Genomic DNA, 17,875 nt, shown 5'->3' on the forward strand with positions numbered 1-17,875 from the left:
CTGGCTCACCTCCGCACATCCCACAGGCCCGTGCTGGTTTATTTTCTGTGGGGTTTGGATTGGAACCCCAGGCCTGCACAAGCAAGCACCCCAGCCCCACAGCGAGTGTATCTAAACCTAAGTTCATACAGAAACAACCCATGCTGAACAAAATATAAAACTCTCAAATATGGAGAAGGGCACTATTGGACCTTTCCTTTGCCTGTGCCCTGACACGGGTCGGGGCAGCCCTAGGCTTGCTGGGGACCACCCCTCTTCTGTTCTGTGGCTTCTGTCACCTCCAGTCTGTGCCCAGCGCCATGGGTAGGTGGTGTTCTTGGTGCATAGCTGTCCTCAGGTGGACAAGAAAGGGAACTGTCCTGGTGGGCCCAGGGTGAGGCAGACACACAGCCCCAGCCTGCGCCTGCAGAGGGTTTTGGACAGCAGTGCAGAACCCTGGAGGAGTGAGGACGCTGCCCATAAGCCTGCCCGTGTGGATTTCAGCTACATCTTTCCTGGGCTCAGAAGTACTCGCTGTGCTGGCCTCGAGTGCAGGGCTGCACAGTGAGGCCGAGTGGCCCCTGGGATTTTGCGCCCACGGTTGGGCTACCACCTTGTGTCGGCCAGGGGGCCCATTTCCCAGGCTCAACTGTCGGTCTGGACACTAGAGCCCACCATGGTGCCTGCTTCCCCGTAAATGGAGGAGGGGGCTGCTGTTTGGGCACTCCTGGAGGCCCAGGCTGTTTCCTTGCCCAAGAGGGCTCCTTCCCAAGGGTCCCGCTACTCATCCTGAGTTCCTGATGCCACCCCAAGCATGTGCGTGCGCATGCGTGAGCACACACACACACACACACACGGTGCCAGCCACATCTTCCAGCCTGATGTTCACTCCGCAGCCACCGCCCTCTCCCCATCCTCCTGGCTGAGGGTGCACTTTGTCCTGCAGTCCTGTTTTGCCCGCACAGATCCCTGAAGCACCCCAGCTGAGTCCTTGCTGTCTGTATGAGAAACCTCTGCTCTTGCACGGCTCCCCGGTTCTGCTGATGTGCAGTTTTGAGTCGAAAGCCATGCACCCCAAGCCCAGGCTCCAAAGTCTGTCTCGTGGGCTCCATCAGTGCCCCCACCCCGTGTACTTCTCTCCCCAGCTCGAATCACCTCCTCGTCCTTGCAGTTCTGCAGTTTCCCAGCATGCAGTGACTGCAGACTTCCACACCTGACCCCGTGGTCAGGCTCTGGCCGGGGGTCGGGGACACATCTGCGCATGCCCTCCGCTTCCCTGTCTCCCACTTGCTCTTGTCCCCATCCCGCCTGGCCTCCATCTACACTTTTCTCGTCTGTGCCAGGCTTTCTTGTGTTTTTACTCTGTGTACAGCAAGATGCGCCCATGTCGTCTCCAGCATTTTTATACCACGTTTCTCTCTGGAACTCTGGGGCCAGGCTCGCAGGAACGACTTTTGCTGTCCGCCTTCCCCTCACGACCTGATCCAGTCCTGGAAGCCACATCTGAGAGATGGCAGGCACGGCAGCTTCTTGTGTTCTCTGGGCTCCTGTGTCTGCTCCAGCCTCCTTTTCCTGTCTGGCTGAACCGTTTGTTGCATTCACAGCTTTGCCTGGCAGCTTCACGCCTGTCCTGCACGCCGAAGCCCCTGTGTGTGGGGGCTCAGGCTGCCTGCCTCAGTGGGCTGTGCTCAGCGCAGATGATGTTTGAGGGGCTCCTGGGCGTCCAGCAGCCTTCCCGGTCCTGAAGACCCCTGGCACCCCAGCACCCAGACGTTGCTTCCCTGCTGGGGCCTTCGAGAGTCCTGTGCCAGCTAACCATGATGTAGCCCTCGGTCCACAATGCCCACCTTGCCTGTGTCCAAGCTGAGTGTTATGTTTTGCAGGGTTGGGGAGACACCTGCACGGTCCCCTGGGAACCTCCTCATGGCTGTCCTCCCCCATCAGGAGCTCCTCCATTACAGCTCTGAAATCTCAGCCTGCTGACGACCCTTCACTGTGTCACTGAGGGGTGTGTGTGTGTGTGTGTGTGTGAGAGAGAGAGAGAGAGATGCTGGGGATTGAACCCAGGGCCTCTGCACTTAGCTACATCCCCAACCTTTCACTTGCATCTTGAGACAGATACATTGGTAAACTACCCAGGCTAGGTTTGAACTTTCGATCATCCCGCCTCAGTCTCCTGAGCGTTGCAGGTGCAGGTGGGAGCCACTGCTCCCAGCAGGACTCTGCTTTAATTGCTTCTTCTTCCCTTGGCTCTGGGTGTCACACACAGACCGTTTTTGGCATCATCACGCCCTTGCGTGACATGGTTCTTCCTCTGCTGTCATGATGAGGACCCTGGGGAGGAGCCAGGGCCCAGTGGAACGGAGTGTTCTGTGACTTGGGCCGCTGGGGAAGCCACCACTGTCAATAGGGCAGCAAGAGGTGCAAGTGGGCCAGAAGCATGCATGCTCAAAGCCAGACGCCTGAGCTGGGCTTCTGGTGGGGCCGGCGGTCTTTCCTGCTGATGAACAGCTGCCTGTGGCCATCACCCGCACACCTCCCTGTTCTGCCACCCTGACATTGCTCCTGCCAGAGCTGGGGGAGTTGGGAGACCCACAGCAGGCAGTGGCAGGTTGTCAGTGACATTGGTCTCCTGCTGTCCCTAGGATATGCAGCTGCCCTGCTGGGAGGGAGCCTAGCCATTCGGTGTGGCTGGCGCAGCCCAGGGATGCTGGGTAGTCTCCAGTGACCCCAGTATACCCCAGGATCTTTGCTGAGGTCCCTGATGCCCAGTAAGCTCCTGGCTCACAATACCGCAGGGCTGTTAAGCTTTGGGGTTTGGGATTCAAGTTCTTCACAAAGCTCTGGCCCTGCCCAGCCCTGTGACTCTGCTCTTTTCTCTGTAAAGCAGGGTGGCCTTGGGATGCACATGCACCCTCGCTGCCAGAGACACCTGTGTCATTTCTGCAACAGTGTCCCCACCACCTGAGCATGGGGTGGGGTCCTCAGCCCAGGGAGGATGATTGTGGAGGGTTCTGGGGGCCTGACTGCCTCCCACAGGGACGAAGCCATGGCCATGCCTGTCTCAGGGTGTTCTTCCCTCCTGCTCTGCTGTCACCTCCTGAGGAGGAGCCTGCCTGCTCCAAGCCTGCTGTAAGCAAGAGGAACCCGCAGCCAGCATGGGAAGCCAGTGGGCAGATGCATGTAGGTGCCGAGACCCCCTCCGCTCCATTCTGGCCCATGGATCCTGACCCCTGGGGCCCCCAGCCCAGAAGCCTCCATGCCAGCCCCCTTCATCCCTCCTTCCTTGTCCCGGCAGGACCTGGTGGCTCCAACATCCTAGCACTTGACTTTCTTCCTGCTACAGACCCACAGCTCTCCAGACCTATAGCTGAAACCCTCCCGAGCACCCCCAAGCTGTACCCTTGGTGTCACCTTGAAGGTCGCCTCTAGCCCCCCAGTCCCCCATCAGAGCCCCCACCCCAGAATGGCAGCTTAGATCCCACCGGCTCCTCCAGGGCTCCCCGTATGCATCCTCCAGTGCTATGTCCCCGAGACTCTACCACTGCCCTGCCCCACCACCCCAGACTCCCTCCTGGAGCCAGCACCCCTTCCTTCCATTCCTGCGCCTGAGGGTACCCAGGGCACACAGGAGGTGAATAAGGTTCCACCCATGGGGGGCAGTGGTTGTGCACCTCCCAGCCATGCACCCCACTCACCACTCCAGGTTGGTGCTGAGAAAGGTTCCCCTCCAGGCTGGGGAGACTGGCCCTCCCCCGTTCTCCAGACACCAAGAGCCACCTCTGGGAGAGCAACCTCAGGCCCTCAGCATGCTAGGCAGCCCAGATGGAGTTAATGCTTCACACGTGTCCGCAGGGCCCCAGGCCACTTCTGGTGGGGCCCTCCCACACTATGCCTCCAGTGCTGGGGCTGCGCTTCAGAGACGGGGTGACCTGGGTCTGTCCCAGGCAGGCGGTGGCCTTGGTGTGGCATGGAATGCCAGGGGTTGGAAGGTGTCGGGGGGGCCGGACAAAGATTCCAGTCTGCCTGTGTCTCCTGCTGCCAACCCTCAGCAGCTCCCACGGCCCTTGGTCTACCTGTGCTCTGGAGTCGGGACACCTTCTCCCCAGCCTGGTGATGTGCGGATCTGACCCGGCCCAGGAACTGGGGTCTTCATTTCTTTATCTGAAACCAGGGAGGGCTGTTCCCCCCATTTCCAGTGACCAGGAGGTCAGACAGATCTCGATTGGAATGTCCTCTGGCAGGACTTTCAAAACCGCAGGAAGCTGTGGCCCAGGGTGTCTCCCCAGGGGTCCCCAGACACGGGGTTGCAGGGGAGGGTGCACCCTGTCCTGGTTTCACCCAGGAAGGGCAGATCCAGCTCCCACTGGGCCTGCTGTCCCAGTCTGAAGCTGACCCTGCCCTGCTTAGGGAGCTGGCGGTGGGACATCTTTACATGGGGAGGGGCCCCCTGGTCAAGGGGTGCCAGGAAGAATTCAGACCCTGGATCTCAGAGGGTCACAGCAGGGTGCGGGGCTAGGCAGGCTAGAATTCACCTGGCCACAAGGTGAGGTGCTGAGAGGTTCAGACAGGACAAGCCATGCAGTATGTGGGGAGCCAGGAGCCTGGCAGAGACCCTGTGCATGTGGGGGCTGGTGAGACGGTGCACCTGCAGGAGGCCAGGCAGGGCTGGGACGCCCACTGCCACGGGACCCCAGGGGCCTGCTGGGTGAAATCTCAGTCCCCAGCTTGCGCTCTGGGGAGGCCTCAGGAGGAGGTCAGGGGCCTTGTGGCCTCACAGAGGACTGCTGTCCTGCGGAGTGCATCTCTCCTGAAAGATGGAGTCAGGGAGGCTCTGGCGCCAGGGTGGAACCGAGGACAGCTGAGGCCTGGGGGGAGCTGGGGCCTCTGGGAGAGGAGAGAGGGCTGCAAGGAGACTCAACCCTAAGCGGGTATGCGGTGTAGGTGGGCTCCAGGCTCTCTGGAGACACTGGCCATGGGAACCAGGTGCATGGAGGGGCAAGGGTGACAAAGCTGGTTTTGCCCTGCTAGGCCTTGCAAGCCATCTTTGTGTGTATGTGTGATACCAGAGACCGAACTCAGGACCTGCGCTTGCCAGGCAGGCACTTACGCCGCTGAACTTACTCCCTGGTCTAGTGTGCTATCTCCCCAGCCCACAAGCCATCTTGAGGTCCTCACCTCTCTTGGGGAAACTGAAGGACAAGGAGAGAACAGGGGCACGCTGTAAATGTGCCTGGGGTCTCGGTGCCAGTGCAGAGGCAGCACAAGCGTGGTCCTGCTCGGGGCCTGTCAGTGTGGATGGTGAGTTGCCTTCAGGGGCCAGCAGCCTGAGCCTCTCAGAGCTACAAGACCTTGGCGTCTATCCCAGCATTCCGGAACTCAGGGTCCCACACCCCGGGCTTCCTAGGCTGCCCCCGCCCACTCCAGGCTCACTGCCAGAGCCGCCCACCCCCAGGTCTGACTGTCTAGCCAGCTCAGAGTGAGTTATGGGGTACAGGACTAAAGCGCAGGCTCAGCCTTTCCACGCCCACCCAGCAACTGGCTGATGTCCCCATGGCTGGGCTGGGTTTTGGGGTCACAAAGCCAGAGCTGAGGCAGGCTGGGAGGTGGGGGAGGCAGTTGTCCCCCAGGCTGGAGTCCTCAAGGCTCTGGGCCCCTCCTGCTGGCTGCCATGGCCAGAGCCACAGAGCAGGACCAGGCTCCTATGGTCATGCAGTCTCCTCTAGTGACCTTGCCAACGCCCAGCCGACGTGGTACCCATAGGTCAGTTCCAGGGACACAATCCTCCAGTCACCCAAAGACAGGATGTGGACATGGCAGCCGGGGGGATGGCGCCTCCGCCTGGGTGGGGCCAGCCCTCCAAGGCCACCTTATCTCACTGGCATCTGGCTTGGTCTTGGTCAGCAGATTCCTCCGGATACAAGGTCCAGGGAAGGACCTTTGGGGCTGGGCTGTGGGGCAGAGCCCGCACCCAGACGATCTGGGTTGGAGTGGGGCAGGGGTTTGGGGGGAATAGAGTTGGACCCCAGAGGCCTGGGCCCAAGCAGGCCCTGTGCCTGCTGCCCTCTGGTGGCCATAGCCCAATAACACATGAGGGGCTGAGCAGGGCCTGGTAGGATGGAGCAGGCGTGGCCCCAGGAACAGAGACCCTACTGTTTCCCAGCTCTGTAAACAGAGGCACAGTGACACCTGGGGAACGAGGGCTTCGTGGAACCCAGTGGGGCAGAGTGTGGCTTCTAGGTCACCCACCAGGCCCAGGTGGCTTCATATGGCGTAAGCAATGGCGGCCTTGGGCCTCAGGCAGTCTTCGCGGTGTCCACAGCACTGTGCAGGCCAAGGGGCTGCCTGAGGCCTGGGCAGCTCTCTGTGTGCAGGGAGGACCTGGACCCATCCTTCAGTGGCCAGGACAGGAAGGAGGGCAGGGTGGGAACGGAGGAAGATGGGGTCCTCCCAAAAGCACCTTTCAAACATTACTTGACTTGGGGTCAGGCCCTAGACAAGATCCTCATGGGGCGCAGTGGGGCTGAGCTGGAAAAGGGTCCTTTGTGTCTGAGTTAGTGGAAGCTGCACCCCAGGAGATGTGCCTGCTAGCACTGAGGCCTGGCCACGGGCCAAGAGAAGGGCCTGTGCCCTGCACTGGACACAGAAGGGAGTGGTCCCTGTGGAGAGGGGACAGCTGCATGCCTGCCACACCCCAGGACCACCCAGCCTCTTCCCTCCCTTGCCTTCTCTTGCAGCCACTCCCAGGATAACCACACGGTCTGAAGTTGGTTCTGTCTCCTTTGGGAAACATGGGTGACCTCTGGTGACCCCTCCCCAGCACATCCGTCCCCGACTCCTGGCTTCTGCTTTGCTCAGGATGCCTGTCCTCCTCAGACAGCTGCTCCTGGGCACCACGCTCCTGGACGCCCATCAGCCCCGGCCCGAAGCCCCCTCACCCTGATAGAGATGCTGGCCTGGCCACAGCCAGCCCTCCCAGCACCCACAGCTTCATGGATGTGACCCCACCCTGCCACCTGCTTCTCCTCCTGGCCCCTGATGGGTCTTGTGTGTGGGCAGAGGGGGATGGAAGGCAGACTGGCAGAGGGGTGGCATGGCTGTGGCTGCCTGGTGACTCAGTGTTGTGAGTGTCAGACCTTAGACTGGTGCAATGGGGAAGTCTTCCTCGTTCTTTTTATAACACATTTGACTTTGCTTGTTGAGCAGAGTCTTGTAGTTAGGCCGACCTTGAACTCACTCTGCAGCCCAGGATGGCCTCAAACTCGAGGCGACCCTCTTGCCTGAGCCTGTTGAGCACCCAGCTAGCTACACATTTTAACTGAGTCATAGAGTGCAGAAGGGCCTGAGACCGTTGCAAGCCCACGCTGACAGTCGTACACGCAGGTTTACGGCACCGATTCTTTATTGCTGGGAAGTGGAACAGGCTGGGGGCGTCACCCACGCTCAGTCCCAGCACTACACAAAGTAGAAGAAAGGTGGAAACAACGAAGTCGCTGAGAACCAGAGTGTGTTCCACCCACACAGCAGGGCCCCTCGGCCAGGGTGGGTCCCATACCTGTGCTGTGAGCACGGGGCTTTCCGGGCCATTGGTGGCCGTGAGGCGTGGCCCGAAGCACCGCCTGCCTCCGCCCACCTGCCCCTGCTCCCAGGGCGGCATGCAGGAAGCGCCCACTTCCTGCCTGCTGACCACTGCCCTTTCCTTGTCTCCTCCCATGGTGGACAGCAAGTCTTGGTGTGCCCTCTAAGGACACTAATCCCACTTGGGGGCCTCTACCCCGTAACCCCCTAAGACCTGCCTCTGATGGCCACAACCCTTGGATCATGATTCCTACACAGGACTCTGGGGAAGCGACAGTCAGTCCAGGACTGACAGCAAGTCCATCTCAGTACTGCTGTCATGATGACAATGGAAAAATGCTGGTGTGTGTGACAGATCACCAGGTGGCCATTGCTGGTGTAACAGGGACAGATGTCACCAACAAAAGAGGGAAAGAAGCCAGGCATCAAAGGGCACGCAGTCTAGGCCATGACTAGGGCACAAGTCCTGAAAAGTTCCGCGAGCTGGGAACCAGGCCAGGACAACCAGAGGCTTCTGGGAGGTTGCAACCCTTTCTCAGAGTGTCACCCAGGCATGATCTCAAAAAATGTGCAAAAGTAAAAACGAATGAGGCTGAACGGGGGAGAGCTAGACTCCTGTGCCTTCGGGCTTGAGGTCCTTGGACTGTTTTCTCTTGGGAAATCTGAAAGTGAGTGCTGGAGCCTTCCCTGGCACACTGAGAACAGGCAGCATCCCCGGGCACGCCGGGACGGGGACACGGGACTGGAAGGCCGTGCCTTTCCCTGGGCGGCCCGCAGGGGGCAGCTGGGGGGTCTCCTGGAGGAGCAGGGGCAGGGCGAGCAGGTGACCACAGCAGGGGCAGGGCGACCCTGCTGCTCCGCGCCGTACAGGACCCCGGTTCACGCAGCGTGGAATACGAGCGCAAGCCCGGAAACACTGGCGCAAGCCCGGGTGGGGACCCCCGCCTGCTTCAGAGCCCGCTCTGCGTCTCGCCTGTGTGGGGGCGGCTCCCGGGGACCGGCTCAGTCCCTGACCCTCTTTCCTCTACCTGCTTGCGGGGCTGTGGCCCCCTTGTGGCGCCATCAGAAGTCCTAGGAGAAGCGTGCTAGAGCCAGTGTCCTCGGGCCTGTCCTCCGTTCCGCACCGACTGGAGCCAGCTCGCAGAGGGACAAGCAGCAGGTGGGCTCCGCTCTTGGGGGTCAGAGCCGCGCAGGTCCCCCACACTGGCCTCCTGTGGCCCGCAGGTGCTGCCACCTTCCGACTCCCTCACTGTGTGACCCCCAGAACCCAGTGTCCCTGCCCCACCACTGCCGGCTTCAACAGGAGACCCCAGTCCTGCCCCGTCCTAATTCCGCCTCCTGCCCGCAGGGACTGTGGCCCGGCCAGAGGAGGTCTGCAGAGCGAGGCTCTGATCCGCCTCTTGCGCAAGGGGCCTCGGGCCAGCAAGGAGGCGCCTGGGCCAGCTCTGGCGTCTGCACCTGGTGAAAGCGACTGAGGCGGGAGAGAAATCTCAGGAAGGGGGTGCCGTGGCTTCCCAGTGGGAGGCGTTAGCAAGGCGCGCGCGCTGCCCCTCTTCCCCTAAGAAGGGCACCCACACCTAGGCCGGGAACCCTACCCTCGGAGTCTGCGCCCACCCTTACCCTCATCCTGCCCTGTTCTCTCAAGCTCAGCTATCTGGCTATCGATCCGCTGCAGCTGCGCTGCCCCCACCCTGAAGGAGCCAGCCCCCTCGCCCCAGCTGCCCCAGAAGTGTCCGGATTGATATGCGTTGAGACCCCAGGTGCGTGTGCCCCGCCCCCACGTGCTTGGGCAGGTTTGTGGAAGGTTAGTGGAAGATGACCTGGAAAGGGCTTGGTCTCCCTGCATTGGCCAGATTATGTGAGCGCCGCCGCAGGGAAGAAGCCCTGCAGAAGGACTCCAGGGAGCCCTTGAAGGCAGGGGGCTAGGAGCACACCAGAAGTTCCCCTCTAGACGGCTTCAGTGACCGCGGCTTCCTCAGGTTCCCAAACACCCAGGCTTCTGCACCTGAAGGGTGGGAAGGAAGCCTGCAGCGTCGGTGTGTGCGGGAGCCAGGGCCAGCCGACTCTCAGGACAGACTCTCAAGCTTTAGCGCTGTGGTGAGACCTGACTTTGTGGGTCTCTCCCTCTCATTATTTAATGGGTTCTCACTCTGTGGTCCAGGCTGGCCTGGCCTTGAACTCCCGGGCTCCAGCAATCCTGCTGCTGTAGCCTCCCGAATGGCGTGGGCCAGTGTGGGTGGCTGTGTCTCACTTTTAAATGACATTGTCATCAAAGCCAAGGAGGACAGTTGCTTATGGAAACTGTAAATAACTATACTGGTATGGAGATAAGAGTTTTAAGAGCTTTTGATAATAGTTTTCAATTTGGGGGCATATCAGGCAAGGAGAAAAGATAAAAGTCTCAAACTGGTTAACAAAAGAATAATTTGCAAGATTTTTACGAGTCACTGATAGCTTAAAAAAAAAAAAAAGAGGGAAAGGGCTTTTTATGTGCAGAAAATAGGACATCAGAGAGCCAGTTTTGGAAAACCCATGAAAGTTGTGATCGTGCTGTGTCCGTCTGCCCAGCTGGAGTCGACCTTGTGCAGCTCCACCTGCCACCCCTCTCCTGACCCCCTGGACCTTCCAGTTGGGCTCCGGAGGCTACGCAGTCCGGCGGTGCGATCTCAAAGCCCCTGAAGCCAGCTGCCAGGCGCCCTCCTGGGCTCCCTAGAGCAGCCTCCTGTCCAGGTCTCGCAGTCTGGCCTGCAGCTGCTGCTGAGAGACCTTCACCAGCAAGGTGCAGTGGCAGGGGACGGAGTGTGTGTGTGTGTGTGTGTGTGTGTGTGTGCGCGGCCTTTCCAGCTACAAAGGAGGCTGCAGCCAGAGGATGTCTTGAGCCCGGGAGTTCAAGATCAGCCTGTGTAGCACAGAGCAATCTGGTCTACAGCAAAAGAGCATTTAGGGAGCGAGCAAAGTAAAAGAACAGCTATCTGGATGAAAATGACTAAAAATGGCTGCATGGCCATGGGCAGGAATCTAATGAGAGGTTATTATAAAAATAACCCAGTGGAAGCAAGTACGGTGCCGCGTGCCTGTGACCCCAGCTCTGCAGAAGGCTGAGCAGGAGGAGTATATGCTTTTTGGAGCCTAGCCTAGCAACTCACTGAGACCCTGTCTCAAGATAAAATATGTTTTAGATTTTTACTTATTAATTCATTTGGTACAGGGTCTCACTACACAGCTTGGACTCATAGGGATCCTCCTGTCTCAGCCTCCCGAGGGCTGGGATTACTTGGGGTTAGCATGGCATGCGGTACTGGGGATCGAACTTGGGTCTTGTGCTTTGCCAGGCAGGCACTTAGACAGCCAAGCTATCTTCTGCAGTCCATTAAAAAAAAAAAAAAAAAAAAAAAAAGATCCAGGCATAAGGGCACCTGCCTGCAATCAAAGCACTCAGGAGGCTGAGGCAGGAGGACCACTGCCAGCTCAAGGCCAGCCTGGGCTGCAAAGTGAGTTCAAAGGCTATTAGGTGTATTGGTGACTTGGGAAAGGTGAGAGGATGCTGCATCCAGGGGTGGAGTAGGGAAGGAGGAAGTGGTCATGGGGAAGATAAGCTGGTGTTCTGGGGGTTCAGCCATGTTGGATCAGGACCAGGATAATGTAGCCGTTTATACTCAGGCCGGAACCTACCAAAGGCCAACCTGAACTGCATGGTGAAGTCGTGTCTCAAAAGGACAGAGATAAGAGGCTGGCGAGATAGCTGAGCAGTCTAGAGCACCTGCTTAGGCAATCTCAGGCTGGCGCAGAGGGTCCCTGGCACTGAGCTGGACCAATAGATCAATAAGATTAAAGGGGATGGGTGTGGCTCAGCGGCATTCCAAGCCTAATCCCAGCGCTGGCACCACAAAATCAAAACAAGGAAGTCAAGCCCTGGAACTAGGACTGGTGCCATTTCACGAGAAAATGCCTCTGGGCGCTCATGCCTTTCTAGGGCCTTGGTGGCATTCTGGGCCACTGACCCGTCACCTCCACAAGAACCGGCGGCTCAGGGGAGGCCAGATCTGCTTACTTTGACAGATCAAAAAAGTCACTTGGGTCTGGCCTTAACCAAAACCAGTAAATGAAAATAATAAAGGTAAAGGAACTCATCAATGACCGCTGGTGACAGGGGTGACCTTTAGGGCATTGTGGGGCAGGGTGGCCCCAGCCTCAGCCTGGTCACTGTCCACAGGTGCCTGTAGCAGCCCCTGCTCTCCCCCTTAGAGCCTTGCCCACTGGGACACCCTCTGCTCCCTTGCCTGCGTGCTCCTGACCAACCCATGCTGTTCTGAAGTTCGCCCTCTATACCTAGCTCCATCTTCCTGTGTACTGGGATGGAGCCCAGGCCCTGGCATTGAGCTCTGTGCCCAGCCCTTTGTTTGTATTTATTTATATATTTTTATGTATTTGGTTGTTACAGGGTCTCACTATGCAGTTTGGCCTCATGGTGATCCTCCTGCTTTCAGCCTCCCCAGCGCTGGGATTACAGGCATGTGCTATGTCCAGACTCTGGCCGGCTCAGCCCACCCTGGGGGTCGGCTAGTGCAGAACGTGGGGCCGGGGATTGAACAGAGGTTCCTGCACTTGCCTAAGCAGGCGCTCTGGTCTGCTGAGCTATCTCGCCGGCTCTGTTATTTTTTATTTTGAGCCAAGGTTTTACTGATTTTCTGTGTTGTCCAGGCTGGGCTCAAAATTACAGTCCTCCTGCCTCTAACTCCCAGCGTGCAGGGACAGAAATGTGAGCACCACATCTGGCTCCCTGGGATTTAATCTCATATAAACTTAGTAACTTTAACAGTTTACATGCAGCAAGATGAGAGCACAGATTCCCTGAGGCTTTCCACCAGCAGCTAGAAAACTTCAAGACCAGTTTGTATTTAAGGTCAAGTCAAGAAGCCTATTTGTTTATTATTTATTTAGTTTTTTTTTTTTTTTTTCCAGGACTCAAACTCAGGACCTTGTGCTCGCCAGGCAGGCATTGTGCCCTTGCCCCTTACTTAGTGTTTTGTTTTGTTTGTTTTTGAGAAAGAGTCTCCCTGTGTAATTCTCACACTCATTTCTTGCCTCTGCAACCCAAGGGTTGCAAGAAACCTATTTTGGGAATTTGTCGAAGTTGTTAGAAAGTTTAAATATTTAAAGGGGATCAGAGGTCACCATGCATAATACTTAGCTGTGTGTTAGCCAGAATAGCACTAGGAGTTTTCAGAAGCTGATACCAAGATGCAGCACAAAACCAGTGGCCTCTGGTCACCAGTCACCTTGCAGCCTCAGGCAGAGAAGACCAAGTGGGACAGTGGCCACAGAAACGAGAAGCTGTGCTGCTCCCAGCACTCGAGAGGCTGAGACAGGAAGGTCATCATGAGTTTGAGGCCAGCCAGGGATGTGTACTGAGTTTGAGACCAGCCTGGACTGCATAGTGAGACTCTGTCTCAAAAAAAAAAAAAAAGAAAGAAAGAAAGAAAATGAAAGAAAGAAAAGAAAGAAGGGGCCAGGGAGATAGCTCAGCAGTACGGTGCCTGCCCAGCAGCGCAAGGTCCTGAGTTTTGATTTGTGCTAACCGTCCCCACCACCACTAAAAGAGAAAGAAAAGCCACAGCCCAGCTCAGATCAATTTATCCATCTAAGGAGACTGGTGAGTCACAGAATAATGAGACAGGGGAGGCTGAGGCAGGAGAGTTTCAAATTCAAAGCCCACTGGGCAAAAGTTTGAAGGGCTGGAGTGCAACTCAGTGGGAGAGCCCCTGCCTGGCAGGCTCCAGGCCTCAGTTCTGGGGTGAGACTACTAAACGGGAGAGTCATTCATGGCTTTTCTGGGAATAGGTAGGGTCTTTTGAAAGTCAGCCCTTCCTCTCCTCTTTGGGCCTGGTGTTTTGGCGGGAGGAAGGGTAGTCTTCGTGGGCCAGCCTGGCTCAAGTTGACTGCGGGTTTCACATGTGACAGGCCCAGCCCTGGTCTCCCTCAGCCACAGTCACAATCGTCACCCACTGGAGGAGTCCTGCCTGACCACGAGGGTGCGGGGTTCCTCCCGCTCCACTGGGTGCAGGGCTTGGCTGCGGGAGGATGAGGGTAGGAGACTCGACCCAGAGTCTGCAAATACTGTTTGGAAACTCAACCCTGCCTGGCGCTGGCCGTGGCTGAGGGACTTGGACTTGGTGGCAGGAGTGGAAGAGGCTGGGATGGGAGCAGGAGGAGGAGGGTCCGGGCTAGCTGTGCAGGGCGAGGTGCCACCACAAATATGTCACTGCATTGCAAAGAAACCGGCTTCTCTGTGCTGCCGAGCAGGGTACAGGCGGTGCCCCCTCCTCCTGACCATCCCTGGCAGCTCTACCTGTCCGCCTGCTGGTGCTGCTGGCTCACGCCTGCCCTGGTCCCGAGCCACAGCTCAGAGCTCTGCCCCGCTGCCTGCGCCTGCCCAAGGTGTCCCAGGCTCCAGGGAGGACTTTCCTGGGAGCTGCCCAAGGTGTGGCCGTGTATCAGTGCTCTGCGCCCACAATGTGGAGGCTGAGGGGTGCGTCTGGCCACTGCAGGCAAGCAGCAGTGGGGGCTTCTCCTGGTAGCTGGGCCTCGGGGGCCGTGACATCGACACACCTCCCGCATCAGGGTGATGCCTGGGACCACAGGGAGGATCCGGGCCACTCAGAGTCCCTGGGGGATGTGGGGCCACCCTGGCCCAGCCACAGCAAGGCTGACCAGACTCCCTTCAAAGGGCTCCCAGGACAGGGGCCAGAAGCCATCCAGCATGGCTCATGTCAACTTTAGGGACAGCATCTCCTGACTCCTAGTCCAGTTAGTAAGGCGACAGTCTCCTGTTGGCCACCCTCGAGGTCCTCAATGGCACCCACTTCCCCAGGTTCACGCACACCCAAGAGTCCCTGCGCACAGCCTGCAGCTTCCAGTTCTGGGACACGGACGTCCTGCTGGTGACATTCCCCAAGTAAGGTGAGCGTGGGTGCCCCACATGGCCCTCCTCCCTGTCCTGGCCTGATCCAGGCAATCCAACCAACCCCAAAGGCAGCCTGGCTGTGTCAGATGAACGTCCCCAACCTGGTGCCCTGCCCCGTGGCCGCCATGGCCCGGGTCCTCACACTGGGCCCTCGGCCTCCCTGCACCTCTGTGGCCACGGGCTTTTGTGTTTGCAGGAAGGTACTGAGGGCCTGGGAGGGGTGTCCATGTGAGCTCAGGCCCTGTACACAGATGGCCTTCCTCGCTCGCCACTGTGACAGTCTGAGGACAGGAGCTGTGCCTGCATGGACTGTGCCCCCTCCTCTGGGATGAGCCTGCGAGGTCATCCAGGAAGGACAGGTACCTGGGGAGGCCCAGTCAGTGGGGCTATGGCTAGCATGCCAGGGAGAGGGAAGGCTGGCACCTGTGGTGGCTCTGGAAACAGCCCAGCCCTGGCATGCAGCAACCCTGGACAGCAGGCGGTGCTGGGCAGAGTAGCATAGGCCCGTCGTCCCAGCTGCACAGGAGGCTGAGGCAGGAGGGGTTCAAGTTCAAGTTCAAGCCTGAGCAGTTTAGCAGACCCTGTCTCAAAGGAATAAGTAAATAGTGGCATGTAGGTCAGTGTGAAGGCCCTGGGCCTTCCCTGAAGACTGAGAAAAAAAGCAGAAAACAGAGAGTGAGCAAGTGTAAGCGAGGAGCAGGCGTGGTGATACCAGTGTGCATCTATAATCCCGGTACTGGGCAGGCTAGGGCAGAGCAGCCACGATCTGCGGCCCAGCCTGGACCACTCGCCGACTTACGTGACCCGGTGTGAAATGAAAATCTCGTTGCTTTGGTTTTTTGAGGCACGATCTCACCACATAGTTCTAACTGGTCTTAGACTCACTTTGTAGTCCAGACTGACTGTGAATTCACAGCAGTCCTCCTGCCTTGGCTTCTTGAGTGCTGGGGTTACAGGCGTGCACCACTATACCCAGCCAAAGATTTTAAAGAGGGGTGGGAAGAGAGCTCAGCAGGAAGGCCCTGGGTTCAATTCCCAACACAAAAATAAACAGTGCTCCCCTGCCAGGCCAGGCCAGGGCAGGGCACCGCTGTGAGTCCACCAGGCAGTGGGGACTGGACTTCTATCAGGTTGTTCCTTTAAAATGGCTCAAAAGGGGGGCCGGGAGCTGGCTCAGTGGAATAAGCGCTTGCCTGGCGAGCGCAAGGGCCTGAGTTCAATCCACAAAAAAAAAAAAAAAAAAGGCTAAAAGGGCGGCCAGATGGCTCAGCAGATTAAAGTGCCTGCTTAGGCAGACGTAGGGAGCACATGGACCAGGATTTGATCCCCAGCGCGCTGTGTAGCCCCCACCCCTGGGGCACGCTGTGATGGCAATTGAGGCTGGGCGTGGTGGCATGTGCCTGTAATCCCAGCTGAAAAAAATAGGAGAATCACTAGGAGTCCAATCTGTATAGTGGGACCCTGTAGACCCTGCACTAAATAAATAAGAAATGGCTCATCCTGCAAGATAGCTCAGCTGTCCAAAGAGCTTTGGCACGCACAGTGGACTGCAGTTAAATCTGGGGTACCACATATGCTGTGCTAGCCCCGCCCAGAGAGAGAGAGAGAGAGAGAGAGAGAGAGAGAGAGAGAAGGAAGGAAGGAAGGAAGGAAGGAAGGAAGGAAGGAAGGAAGGAAGAGAAAGAAGAAAGAAAAAAAAAAAGGGCTCAGCCAGGCCTGGTGGTACACACCAATAATACCACCACTTAGGAGGCTGAGGCAGGAGGATTGCTGCAAGTTCAAAGCCAACCTGGGCTACATAGTCTCAAAGAAAAAAAGAAAAGTGCAGGGTGAAGAGGTAAGAGAAAAACTAGCTCTGTAGGGTGAACGTGACCTGAACAGAGAGGAAAAGATAAAGGCAAAAATAAAAGTGCAGACTTTTCTAGAGGGCCCCTCCCAGCGTCTGGGCCCTCCTATGCAGGCCGCAGCCTGCAGGAGCCGAGAGAAGTCCCACATGCGAGTTCTGAGGACCGTTCGGGCTCTCCTGGGGTCCCACTTATTTCCCCAGTCAGCTTGCGGCATCCTGTCTCCTGTATCAGGGCGCAGAGGCTGCAGGCCCGCCTGCCTCTGCCTCCCTCACCCTGTGGCCCCGCCTCTCCTGCGCTAGAGGCCTGGCCTGGCCCTGATGAGAGAGGAGCTGATCGTCACCAGCCCTGTGGGAAGAGAGACAAGTCCTAGGGGCACAGAAACCCCCCCACACACACACTTTCTTGACAAGGAGAATAGGTTTATTCAGAGCTGCCTCTAGGGAGATGGCGGGGTTGTGTCACTGTGTTACCAGCCCCCGTGCTTGGTGCTGGGGTCTCTGCCAGCCAGGATGGGGCAGCCCAGGCCGCCTTTCTTCTGTCTCCCTCCCAGGGGAGTGCGGCTGGGTGTCTGTCTGTGCCTGCCCCTGTCCCCTTGGCCCTGGTCCAGTCCCCTACAGCTGGGACTGATCAGCAGAAGCAGGGCTCTGCCCCACTCATCCTCCGGAGACGCATGGGTTGAGCAAGCCGCTCACCCACCAGGAAAGGAACTGCTTGGTCATGTCCCTGACCTCTGCAGAGGTGACCCCAGGAAGGGAGCTGCTTGGGGGTGCCGGACCCTCCCACGCTGCTGGCCTAATGATGGCCTAGAGGGATGTGGCCTCACGTGGCACAAGGCCTGGCAGCGGTGATCACCTGGAAGTTGGCTTTGCTGTGGATTACTGGGCGCCCAGGTGCTCACAGGAGAGATGCGGGGGGCCAGGGTCACAGACCCTTGAGAGCAGAAGCAGGTGGCAGAGAAAGGAAGTGGCCATGGGCACGGAAATCCCAGGGAGAATGAGGAGCCTGGGGCGCCAGGACACAGCCCGTGAGCCCTGTCGGTCCAGGCCTCTGGTGCGCAGCCGCCTCGTGGGCCGAGAGGATGTGTGCGGCCGCCTGCCTGCCTTCCCAGCCGCCCAGCACTTCCAGGCGGAGGCCCAAGCAGGCACCGCTCCGAGCTGCTGGGCACTCCCGTTCCTGTGTGTGCGCCTTGTCGCGTGCTCAGTGCGTGGCCAGGGGGCCCGCAAGGGCCCGCCGCAGCGCCCTGCGCCTCCCTCTCGGGGGAGCTCGCCGCCAGGGGTGGAGATGCACAGACAGCGCGGCGGCGGAGCCTCGGCGCGGCTCCCGCAGGGGGTCTCCCACCTCCCGCTCCCGCCTCGCGCCTCCCGCCTCCCGCCTCCCGCTCCCGTGCCTCCCGCTCCCGTGCCTCCCGCCTCCCGTGCCTCCCGCGCCTCCCGCTCCCGCCTCCCGCCTCCCGTGCCTCCCGCCTCCCGCTCCCGTGCCTCCCGCTCCCGTGCCTCCCGCCTCCCGC

At 58.7% G+C, this 17,875-nt stretch overlaps 1 protein-coding gene across 1 annotated transcript in view; it reads left to right on the forward strand.

Moving 5' to 3' along the window:
* The first annotated feature begins 14,070 nt into the window (after nucleotides 1–14,070).
* Nucleotides 14,071–17,875, forward strand: part of LOC101580991 (bile salt sulfotransferase) — an 18,983-nt gene continuing 15,178 nt past the window's right edge. The window contains 2 exon segments of the mRNA XM_023705207.1: nucleotides 14,071–14,086; nucleotides 14,374–14,517. Coding sequence (XP_023560975.1) covers nucleotides 14,071–14,086; nucleotides 14,374–14,517 — 160 coding nt within the window.

The sequence above is a fragment of the Octodon degus genome, unplaced genomic scaffold (genome assembly GCF_000260255.1).
Source record: "Octodon degus isolate 3935 unplaced genomic scaffold, OctDeg1.0 scaffold00215, whole genome shotgun sequence".
NCBI lineage: Eukaryota > Metazoa > Chordata > Mammalia > Rodentia > Octodontidae > Octodon > Octodon degus.